This window comes from Lepidochelys kempii, chromosome 10, assembly GCF_965140285.1.
Source record: "Lepidochelys kempii isolate rLepKem1 chromosome 10, rLepKem1.hap1, whole genome shotgun sequence".
NCBI lineage: Eukaryota > Metazoa > Chordata > Testudines > Cheloniidae > Lepidochelys > Lepidochelys kempii.
In genome coordinates this window covers 50591930-50604172 of record NC_136389.1, presented here as the reverse complement: position 1 = coordinate 50604172, position 12243 = coordinate 50591930, and the positions used below count along the sequence as shown (strand labels likewise).

Here is a 12243-nt window from a genome sequence, read left to right as displayed (position 1 = left end):
TTGTTCTCTCATTAATCAGACACTTAATGCAGCAGATTGGATTTTTTTTTCCTGAAGAGAATATCTGGAGTTTCAGTGCAGACATTTGGTAATCATTTGCTCTATGATTGAAATTATTATAGAGGAGTTTATAGTGTGTGGCCATGATTCAAATTCAGTAGATTCAATGGGAGTCTTTCCATTGACATCAGTGAGCTTTAGGCAGAGCTCTTGTATTGGCTGTTTCTTTGGGTTTTTTAAAACTAGAAGAATTCATACTGTGACATTATTGACATGAACTGTGACCATATAGATCATTGTTGCAACCACCGTCCTATAATTGCACCAAATCTTGTACAAAAGAGGTCAAGAAAGGTGTCTATAGAAAGGTTGTAATTCGCTGGTTATGATTTTGCTCTCTGTATGTGTGTATCTTGTATCTGAAGTTATGAATATTGGGTATGTACTTGTATCTCAATGTGTTTGATTCTAAGTAGCCTCAGTGAAGCATTTGGTCAGCTTCTTGAGAATGGGCACTTACTGAGAATAGTCCTGTCAAGAAACACTTAACTGACAATGGACTTTGGGAGACGCCAATCCACATCTGAGCATTCCTGGGAACATTCAAACTAATATATAAATGATGGCATTGGCCTGCAAAAAGCTGAATCATTCATGGACATGTGACTTACCCAGGTGGCTACAAAATCCATCTTATTGCTGTGATTTTGCACAGAAGAACAAAGGGGTTTCCGCCCACCAGAGAGAGAATATAAATGGCCCTGGAAGCCCTCCTCCAATTTTGTCTTCAGCTGTCTTAAGAGAGCCTCTCCACCCCAAAGAGATGCCTGAAAGAAACTGGAAAAAAGGACAGTAACTACGTGAGTGTGAGTGATTGCTGGACCCAGACTACTAAGGAGTCCAGTCTGTGAAAGCAGCTTATTGGAACGTCTCTGGGGGTGAGATTTAATCTATATCCGTTTCTTAATGTATTAGGCTTAGACTTGCGTTTTTTGTTTTATTTTGCTTGGTTGGTAACTTTGTTCTGTCTGTTATTACTTGGAACTACTTAAATCCTGCTTTTTATATTTAATAAAATAACTTGCTTATTAATTAACCCAGAGTAAGTAATTAATACCTGGGGGAGCAAACAGCTGTGCATACCTCTCTATCCGTGTTATTGTCTGCCCTCTATTTATGAGTTTACCCTGTATAAGCTTTATACATAGTAAAACCGATTCATTTGGGGTTTGGATCCCACTAGGTGTCTGGGTGCTAGAGACAGGAGCACTTGCTAAGCCGTTTTCAGTTAAGTCTGAAGCTTTGGGGAGCGTGGTTCAGACCCTGGGTCTCTGTTGCAGCAGATTAGTGTATCTGGCTCAACAAGGCAGGGTTCTGAAGGCCCAAACTGCCAGAGAAAACAGGCTCAGAGGTAGTCTCAGTACATCAGTCCCAAGGGTGTTTCTATGATCGAACCCATCACAGTGGCGTAGTTGAACAGGATCTGTGCACAGCTGATTGCTTTGAGACACTGGTAGTGATTTTAAGTGAGTTTTGAGTGTGGTGGCTGGAGAACAGAACAAAGTAAGTTACCAAGCAAAATAAAACAAAACACGCAAGTCTAAGCCGAATACATTAAGAAAGTGATATAGATTAAATCTCACCTCCAGAGATGTTCCAATAAGCTGCTTTCACAGACTGGACTCCTTCCTGGTCTGGGTCCAGCAATCACTCACACCCCTGTAGTTACTGTCCTTTGTTCCAGTTTCTTTCAGGCATCTCTTTGGGGTGGAGAGGCCATCTCTTAAGAGAGCTGAAGACAAAATGGAGGGGCTTCCAGGGCCTTATATATTCTCTCTCTGGTGGGCGGAAACCCCTTTGTTCTTCTGTGCAAAATCACAGCAATAAGATGGATTTTGTAGCCACCTGGGCAAGTCACATGTCCATGAATGATTCAGCTTTTTGCAGGCCAACGCCATCATTTATATGTTAGTTTGAATGTTCCCAGGAAAGCTCAGATGTGGACTAGAGTCTTCCAAAATCCATTGTCAGTTAAGTGTTTCTTGATTGGGCACTTACTGAGAAGAAAAACAAGGAATCCTTGTGGCACCTTAGAGACTAATAAATTTATTTGGGCATAAGCTTTCATGGGCTAAAACCCACTTCAGCAGATGCATGGAGTGAAAAATACAGTAAGCAGTATATATATTGCAGCACATGAAAAGGTGGGAGTTGCCTTACCAAGTGGGGGGCTTAGTACTAACGAGGCCAATTCAATTAAGGTGGAAGTGGCCTATTCTCAACTGTTGACCAGAAGGGGTGAATATCAAGAGAGGGAAAATTACTTTTTGTAGTGACCCATCCACTCCCAGTCTTTATTCAGACCTAATTTGATGATGTCCAATTTGCAAATTAATTCCAATTCCGCAATTTACAATTGAAGTCTGTTTTTGAAGGTTTTTTGTTGAAGAATTGCCACTTTTAAGTCTGTTATTGAGTGTCCAGGGAGATTGAAGTGCTCTCCTGCTGGTTTTTGAATGTTACACTTCTTGATGTCTGATTTGTGTCCATTTATTCATTTGCATAGAGACTGTCCAGTTTGGCTGATATACATGGCAGAGGGGCATTGCTGGCACATGATGGCATATATCACATTGGTAGATCATACAGGTGAATGAGCCCAACGGGGTGGCTGATGTGGTTGGATTCTATGATGGTGTCCCTTGAATAGATATGCGGACAGAGTTGGCAACGGGATTTGTTGCAGGGATAGGCTCCTGGGTTAGTGTTTTTGGTGTGTGGTTGCTGGTGAGTATTTGCTTCAGGTTGGGGGGCTGTCTGTAAGCGAGGACTGGCCTGTCTCCCAAGGTTTGTGAGAGTGAGGGATCGTCCTTCAGGATAGGTTGTAGATCCCTAATGATGTGCTGGAGAGGTTTTAGTTGGGTCCTTTCTCAAGAGCTGACCAAATGCTTCACTGAGGCTACTTAGAATCAAACACATTGAGATACAAGTACCTAACCAATATTCATAACTTCAAATACAAAAATGATGCATACATAGAGACTGCACAGTCATACCCAGCAAATTACAACGTTTCTATAGACACCTTTCTTGACCTCCTTTGTGCAAGATTTGGTGCAACTATAGGACCTTGGTTGCAACAATGATCTATACGGTCACAGTTCATGTCAATAATGTCACACATAGCAAGTTGTACTCTGCACTGTTGGCTTTTTAAAGCAGAAGATTAGCAAGTATGGGTCTCTTTAATTATCCTACTGGATGTTAAAGCTGTTAATTGTGGTATTCAGTTTGTTCTGCCCTTTTAGGATGTGATGTTAAGAGGCCTTTTAGGAGGAGTTGGGTGCCTTCCTCTTTTTGTTACATTCAGTCATTTCTGGCTACTTGGTGCCATGATTTAACTTCGTGAAAATTTAGATAAGGAAAATGTTTCATTCATTTTATAATGCAGTTTTCCCAAAACAGCCAGGACTCTGAGTGAAGCAAAAAAATCTGTTCAAAACATAATAAATGCCAGTGTTTGAGTTCTGTGTAAACTTAGTATGGAATGTACCAAAAGGTGTTACTGTGCTCTTCCCCAGTTATTAATTTGGAATTTTGTGTAAATTAATTAATTGTACATGTGCCACTAAACAAAAGAAACCAGAAGGTTTAAGGTTGGACAATAATCATTTAAAGTGTGAAATGAGCAAGAACTTAAAAGGCTTCCTTGGCAACCTTCAGGCTTTTCAGAGACTTCCCTGAGAAACATTTATACTCAGAATTGCTGAGGTCAGGGCTGACTGCAATGCATCTCTTGCAGACATGTCATCTCGTCCTTGACACACAGCAGAATGGAGATCAGTTTGGTGAAAAAAGGAAAGAAGTGAACACTTCAAAGGCACAAGGCCTGCAGGCCAAAAGTGGTGTTTATGACTTCTGGTTTATAGGAAGCAAATATGATCCTGCTTCTACACACGTTGAATATGATCAGAACGTTCTTAAATGTTTGTTTTTACACTACTGTAAAATGAATAGCCTACGTCTTCCAGATGAGAATACCATTGGATTGCATAAAACCGTAAAAGGTAATGAAAAAATGAAGCGATTATGACGCATAGCCAAATAAATGTTATATATATAAAATCACACAGGAAAAAGCATTGAAATGACAATTATCCTGTTTTTAGAGCTAATGGCCCATATTTTCATACTTTCATAACTGATTGGCTCTGGTGTTCCCTCTGTGAAGCTTCCATTTGACACTTTCTAGTTTGACATAATGCACTTCAGCAGAGGAAATGTGGCTCCAGAATTTAAGATGCATGGGAAAAGTACGAAACTTTTAAAGTTATTCAAAATGCATTCTATTATTTGTTACAAAAAATACTTTGAAGTTCTCCCTTGGGCATTCAACCCCCTATTCAAGGAAAGTACTTAAGCAAAGTCCATGCCTGTTCAGGACCATTCTTAAGCCTGGCTTAAATTCTATTGATTTTAGTTGGTCTTCAGCACCTGCTTAAGTGTTGTCCTGAATAGGAATGTTTTCCAGAATCAGGGACTCAAATATTAAGATGCATAATCCTGCCCTTCCAAGTGCAATGGCAACTTCTTGCTTGTTTTTACAATGTATTTGAAACATTTTTTTAAATAGTGTTGGGTGTTATATGTAGGTATAGTGCATGGAGTATTCATGTTATGTTAGTTTTCCCTCAAAAAGCCCAGCTGGCATAAGGCTTAATTGGGGAATAAGGAATCCTCTCATTATCCCTTGTGTGTTCTTATAGTGGACCTTTGGAAGAAAGCAAGAATAACCTGATGAAGATAAAGAGACCACAAATCATATGATACTAAATCTTCACAATTGCATCATCTAAAAGGCATTTCAATTAAAACTTGTAGGAACAGTAAATCTGCTTTTTTGTCATTTTCTGTGCTGGCACATTCCTTTTGCTCCAGGTTAATATTGAAATAAGGTTTCAGAGTACCAGCCGTGTTAGTCTGTATTCGCAAAAAGAAAAGGAGTACTTGTGGCACCTTAGAGACTAACCAATTTATTTGAGCATAAGCTTTCGTGAGCTACAGCTCACTTCATCGGATGAACTTCTGTAAGTTCTCACGAAAGCTCATGCTCAAATAAATTGGTTAGTCTCTAAGGTGCTACAAGTACTCCTTTTCTTTTTATTGAAATAAGCTTTATTTTAACAGATGAAGACTCTGGGTCTGGTGAGTCATGCCCTCTTTGGGGAGCAGAGAGCAATATACTAGGATCCTGTAAATGATTAAACCACAGTCTGATTTTCAGGTACAACAAAGGTGCCTGGTGAGACTGAACCTCAACTACGAATTTTGGAAAATCAGGTGATTAAAAACGTTCATTTTCTCATTTACTTTTCAGGTAAAAATGAAGCTCTGCTGTATATCAATTGGGATCTTGGAATTCACTGACGTCCTGCCAAGAAAAAAAGGGTAATACTCTGTTCGTGTACTATTTCATTTTTTCATCATATTTTGTCTCCACTTTTGGAAGAGACAGAAGTTTTCTATTTCTACCATAAGTCAATAAATTGATTTTTTTAGTCTTCATTTAAGCCTAAGAAGGGCTATTTCTGACACATCTCCAAACTCCTCCAAATATGAAGCATTAATGGCCAAGTCAGAGAGCTTTGAAAAAAAATTTTGTTTCCAAAATAAAATATTTGTCATCCCATTTAAGTCAATAGGACTACTCAGATGAGTACATTTACACAAGTGCAGAAGTTTGCCCAGCACCTGGCCCAATCTGAATAGCCGCAAGGTAGTGAATATGTGTAGGTACATGCTTTATGTAAAACTTCTTTGCTGCAGTAGCACCATCTATCAGAGCGTCTCCAAGTGCTTTACAAGCTAAATAAATGTAATCAATGTCCCGGTCAGCTGATATTTTTTTCATGAGTGTTTCTAGGGAAGAAAACTTTGGCTGGCACATTGACAGTGCATCTATACTCGGGAAAAAAGGTGGTAGATTTTGCTTTCTTAGTGTTCCTAGTGTGGACAAGGCAGGTGTACTTTTTGCAAGTGTTAGCAGGACCAGGTAAACCCTAGATCGTGATTTCCATGAATCTATTCTTTGTTTGAAACTATTCACTGAATGTGTTACAAAAATGTGGTTCAGCCAGTGGGTGGCTCACAAATACAAGTAGCAACAGCACACACTGGTGCTATGAAATTTGAGCTGTTTTGTTTGGACCTAGGTCATGTGGTATGTTACTGTCCCCTGAGCACAACTGTCAGTCAGACCTAGTCAGCATTTGATAAATGACGCTGTTTAGTACACATCAGATCAGCTTTGAACAGCCCTCACTTCTGGCTGTCCAGTTTGGAAATACACTCCCCAACTGGCTGCTCAGAGGTGTGCCCTCTATGCAACAGGGCAAGCTGGATCTAAATTATGTGGCTCTGTTGCTAGATTCTGTGGCACAATAGAAGTTTTCATGGCCATTTAAGTTTAAATAATGATGGTTTGTAATGAAATACAGAAATAAGACCAATTAGTACTGGAACCCTCATGTTTATTTTGATATTGAATTTTATTTGTTATGCTGTCCCCACATTTTCAGCTTTTATTAAATAGTGGATTTTTTTATTGACAACATGTAACCGCAGTGTAGAAGCTGGAGGTTTCGGAAGCTGCATAGGGGACGGTTGGAAGCTTTGTTTTCGAGGAGGAGGTGGAAGTCCGTTTCAGATTATGAGAGAGAGCACATTATCTGGATGTTTCTGCTAGAATTATCCATCGTGAAACAGCTGACATAGGGGTGGGCTTTTTCAGAAACACCTCAGTGGTTCAGGAGCATAAATTCCATTCCTAAATCACTTAAGCACTTTTGAAAAATCCCACCCTAGAAGTGCTATAATTGGGGTGATAACTGAAACCTATTGAGATGAAAGGACAGTTCACACTTCTTGGTGTGTTTTTGTTTTTTTTCTTTTTTTCAGGTTGGCTGCAAGCTCTGGCAAACATCACTGAATTATGAATCACTTCACCTTTTCCAAGCCATCTTAGCAATTAGAAAGTTACAAATGTCTTTTTAAAAGAACTTTTGTCCTGGGAGTACACAGGCAGAGAATATACCAGCAGGAGGAGCTAGCAGCTTCCGGGGGGGCGGGGAGGAGGGGGAAAGAAGAATTCTTACAACCTGCCTCCAAGATTGAGGGAAGTGACAGAATCCCCAGAAGTAACAGCCAAAGTAGTGGATGCTGCGATGGAGAACAGAACGGTCAGTAGAATAGGGTATTCATATAGTGTGGGGCTCTTCCAAAAATCCCATGACTGGGTGCCCTGCCACATTTTTAGGGCTCATGTACTCGTAGGAAAATTGGCAAACGTTTCTGGGAAACCCATTGGTCCCAAAGACAGAGAGAGCTGTTATTAACCTTTTATTTTGTGCTTTGCAGTTGAGATATGGATACATAGATACATCGTCTTACACAGACTCTGATCGCAAACGAGAAGGAAGCAAAACCAGGTATATACTTTTGGAATACATGAGAAATGGGTAACTTTAAGTATAATAAAGAAAAACAGTTTAAATTTTTTCAGTGTCCTTTTGATATTGAAATGATTTTTATGTTCAAACTATAAGAAAGGCAGCTATGCCTGAAAGGATTTCATACCGTCTAGCATTACTCTTAATGGAAAAAAATTGACAAATGCTTTATCCTAGATTCTTTTGACTTATGCAGTGTTATTTTGTGGGGGGGGGAGTGTTAGAGGAATTCTTATTTTTCCATAGCTCTTCACTGAGCATATAGCTGCTACCAATAAGTGTGTTAAGAAATCAGGGTTTTGTGGTCTAAATAGGTGCTTAACTGGTAACGTCAGTAAAACTGCCAGTGAATGGCAGTGTTTCCGGACTAGTATACTTGGATTTTAGGGTAGTCCGAAACAGGGAAGGGAAGAAATACCAACCAATCCACAATTCCTCCAGCAAATATTTGAAACATCTTTATAATGTTTCAATCTGTTTTCAAATACCAGTGAAATATGATTTTGTATTGTGTTTTTCTACATGTTACCATAAAAGAGAAAGTTGCTTCAGGCCACATGCATGACCACTGTTCATGAAAGATCTCTTCACACAACTACTCCTCCCGCTTGCGTATCTAATTTATAATGTAATCATTACCAAATATGTGGCAGGAATTATATCTTCTGATCCCTTAGATTTCATAATTATTTTTCCAATTCTGTGAGGGCTCTAACTAAAGCAACTCATAGTATGAATGGTTTTTAAATATTAAGTAATTAAAAGTGAGGATTTCTAATGGGACAAACATTTTCTGTATTTCATCTGTCCACTGGTTTCCCTTTTTAAATAACCATCGTTCTGCAAAAGCTCATCTCCTTTCCTTAAAAACAAAAAATAACCCAAAAGATCTGAGGAAGACTAGAATTCCATTTTATCACAGTAAGTTTGGGAGATTCTGGGCTATCTCTAACTCTTATTTTCTCCATAACTTTAGGGTAAGAAGTAGACTTCCGCCAGGTAGACCTCCTTCTGTTTTCCCCTTGATGTTTGGAAATAAAAATCAAAGCAATTAGTAGAATAGGAAACTCCTCTTGTTCTCTTTCCACCTGTTTCTCTCTCTTTGGTGTACCTTGTTACCAATGTTCAAGATGGGTCACCCAATAAGAACCTTTTATATGGGGCACAGGCAGGTCACCTTATGATTTAGTTCTGGAAAGAGTTTTCCTGTTAATTTTAGCCATTTTGTTTTCCCAAATGAGCTGGAGGATTTTCTAACATCTTATGGCAAACCTTTACTGGAATATTCTGGAAGAGGAAAGTGATCCTCAGGAGCAACATTATTGTTATGGTAATAATTTTGCCAAACCACTATAATCATCTTTTGTTTTTCAATCACTTCTTAATTTTTTTTAACAAGCACAGGTGGTGGCTTCATATAATGTTATTAAATGGAAAATAACATTGACCACTACATACTTTTATGTGATGTTTGGCTAACTTAAATTTAAAATGAATTTGTAGCCTTGTCTGACATTGATCTTTAAGGCAAATTGACATGACTTGCAATTTTGTATAATTAATTTTAAAACCTATGACCTCCCTAAATGCCATTCTTTTGAGGGATTCTATAATCATGAATAGGACTTCATCCACAAAGAACACTATTTTATGGATTGACTTCTTTGCATTTAAATCCTGTATTTGTTTAATTTTTCTAATTTTCTGTGCAAATGGTTTCTTGGTTAATACAAACGAGGTGGGGAATAGTGGAAAACTTTGCCATAGGCCTCTACAAAATGAGAGAGGCTCTGAATATTTATTATTGACTCTTTGTTTAGCTTTTATAGATGGGTATAAGATTTCAGTCCATTTTTTTCTTTTACTTTCTAGACCTAGTCCCTTCATAAACTTCCGTTTAACTTGTTCATAGACCTTTTCCACATCTAGTGAAAGTAACATATCTGACCTCCTTATCTTTGATAGGCTTGAATGGATCACAACCAGTAACCTATGAATGTTATCTAATAGCTGTCTTCCCTGATTAAATCCCATTTGATATATACTAGTTATTTTAAGCATAAATGATTCTGTCAACACCTTTGCAAAACTCTTAAATTCTGTATTTGACAATGAGATGTTCATAGGTGAAGTACATTCAATCTTATATCTTTTGGCCTTTAAAATCACAGCAATATTGACTTCTTTCTTCATATCTGCTAATGTTTTGAAGTCCTGAAAATTACTTAGATGTTTGGGGGAAAGCTGATAAGTCAAAGATTTGTACAATTCAATTGAGAACCTTTCCATACCAGGTGCTTTACTTGACAGCATATTTTGAATGACTGATTTGACTTCCTCAAATTCTTTCTGCAGATGTTCAGGTATAACTGGGAGCCCAACTTCTCCAGTGTAAGAACTTGTATGACAGTGCATTTCACTCTTGTGTTTTGTGATACCAATCATAGTATTTTTTTCTTTTTCCTGTTTTAGCCTATATGATAAATTGTTATGGCCCTTATTTCCCATCCCATTGTACTTTTGTTTAAACTGATATACAATACATTCTATTTTTTCTGGCCACAGAACAGAGAGTTGCCCTCTAAGAGAGGGAGGCTTAGTCAGCATTTGCCTTGCATCTGTCTTTTTGTGTAACTTCTCTAATTTTTTTATTTCAGAGAGAAAAAACTTGTCTTCTGTATTTTTTCCCTTTTTAATTCTAGAGAATGAATCAATTAATTTCCCCCTCAATGCTGCCTTATAAACCTTCCATAGTGTATTGGTATGTAAGTTTCCATTTTTGTCGTCATTGAAAGAAATTTTGTTTTTGCTAATTACATCATTCAATACTATAAGGTTTTCAAGTAATGGATTATTCAGGTCCCAGTTGCTATGCCTCCTACAACCAAACAAATCTCTAAGTGTTGTCATGCTAGGAATAGGGACTGACCATGTAAGCTCACCTCTCTTTGCCTCAGTCAGAAAATCCTTTAAACAAGCAGACAGAGATATATAATCTATTTGCGTGAACAGCAAATAGGGATATGAATAAAACAAATAATCCCTCACAAATGGCTTCACATTCTTCCATGAATCCAGTAGACTGAGCTGTGAAAGATTTTGTTTCAAATATGAGCCAGGGGAATTTGGTTCTTCCTTTCTACTGTCTGATCTGTCAGCTGTAGGATTTGAGGTGAGATTTAAATCTCCCTCAGCAATGAGATCCTCAGAAGAAAATGTCAAGACAGGAAGAATAGCATTGGGACAGGCTCTTTGTCCTGTGTTAGGAGCATATACCAAGCACAGGGTAATTACTCTGCCCAGTAGATTTCCTTTAACTGTTATGAATTTCATCATCTTAACACTGTTTTACTTCAAGCTGAAGTCTCTTAGCTAGGAGGCTGGCCAACAAAGTGATGTTTCAAGACAGTGTGAGGAACCATTGAATCACTATTTAAAACAAAAATGTAGGTCTTATATCAGCTGGAGAGAAAGTGGAGGGAGAGGCCCTTTTATCCACATCTGGTGAGTATGTCTGAAGTCAGCCAAATTCTGTACATATATCCCAGATATGTTTTGAAACCACTGGATTGAGACAGTCCCTTGACCTCTTTGTGCTGTTTCCAAGCTTTCCTGTGAGAAGGGGACGATCTGGTGAAAACCTCTTAAGATGATATACTCTTTACATGGTGAAATACCTCAAAGATTCTCATGCTCCCTGTCTTTGCATTGGAAAAAGAAAGAACTCCCTGATAGAACTACTTGGCTGCACAGAGTCTGCAATACATTTGTCAGGGGAAAGCTCACAGAAGATTCAAAAACGGTTCTAATGATTTCTCTACAATGTGACTTCCCTTCTTTGAAAGTAATCAGGCACTCTGATAAATGTAACTATTTTTCCTTATTATGATCTATGTGCCATCTTCTCCCAGTACATTAGCAGATTTATTTGTATCTAATTTCTTCTTTGTTCATCCTGGTTACCAGACCCTCCACAGCACCTGTTATGTTGTTATGGTTCCTCTGCATGTTGCTCTCCCATGGTTCCTGTTTTATTGTTTTATTCTGTTATCTCTGAAAAGTAAAAAAAAGAAAAGAAAAAAGTTTTTAATAACAACAATTACTCCTCCCTTCCTCCCCCAGAATAACCCTGCCACTTAATTTCAGATGTACTCACTGTTGCAGCCATTGCTGCTGGTAGTCTCAACCAGGCTGGCACCACGCTCTGTTGAGCTGGCCCTTCGAGTGTTGGCCTTCCTGACCGTGAATAAGTGACCCAAAAAAAGAGGGATGGAGGAGAGATGAAGAAACACAGAATGAGAAAATATTGGTCAGAGAAGAGAGACTCAGTAAATGAATGATGCTTTCACTAACAATGTAATATTAGGACTTGGCAACTTCAAAACACTTGACAAACTTTAATATTCAGCCCCTTTGTGAGGTGGGGAGAAACGGAAGAAATTTGCTCAGAACCACACACCATGCCTGTAGCAACGCCAGGATTGGAACTCCAGTGTATGGGTCCCAGCTAATGTTGCTCTGGGCTGCCTCTAAGGCCTTTATTATGTAATTGGTCACTATAATACAATTTGAACTAATTAATCATTTAAATCTGCTAAAAGCCCATTCAAAATGCTGACGAAAGGGATGCTTTCTACACAGCTGTTTTAAACATAGCTAACCTTCTTTTGAAGAGCTCAGTGGAGCTTGAAAGCTTGTCTCTTTCACCAATAGAAGTTGATCCAATAAAATACAT

General features: G+C 38.5%; 2 protein-coding genes across 4 annotated transcripts in view; one reads left to right on the top strand and one right to left on the bottom strand.

Annotated features, from left to right (window-relative positions):
* Positions 1-3102: 3102 nt before the first annotated feature.
* TMEM266 (transmembrane protein 266) overlaps positions 3103-12243 on the top strand; it is a 191388-nt gene continuing 182247 nt past the window's right edge. For both annotated transcript variants that reach the window (XM_073303518.2, XM_073303520.2), the window contains exons 1-3: positions 3103-4067; positions 5378-5448; positions 7417-7487. The gene's annotated coding sequence lies outside the window, so the exon portion shown is untranslated. The remainder of the gene's footprint in view (positions 4068-5377; positions 5449-7416; positions 7488-12243) is intronic.
* NRG4 (neuregulin 4) overlaps positions 7386-12243 on the bottom strand; it is a 63227-nt gene continuing 58369 nt past the window's right edge. For both annotated transcript variants that reach the window (XM_073303524.2, XM_073303523.2), the window contains exons 7-8: positions 11665-11744; positions 7386-11561 (exon numbers count right to left, since the gene is read on the bottom strand). In XM_073303524.2, coding sequence (XP_073159625.1) covers positions 11548-11561; positions 11665-11744 — 94 coding nt within the window. In that variant the 3' untranslated portion in view covers positions 7386-11547. The remainder of the gene's footprint in view (positions 11562-11664; positions 11745-12243) is intronic.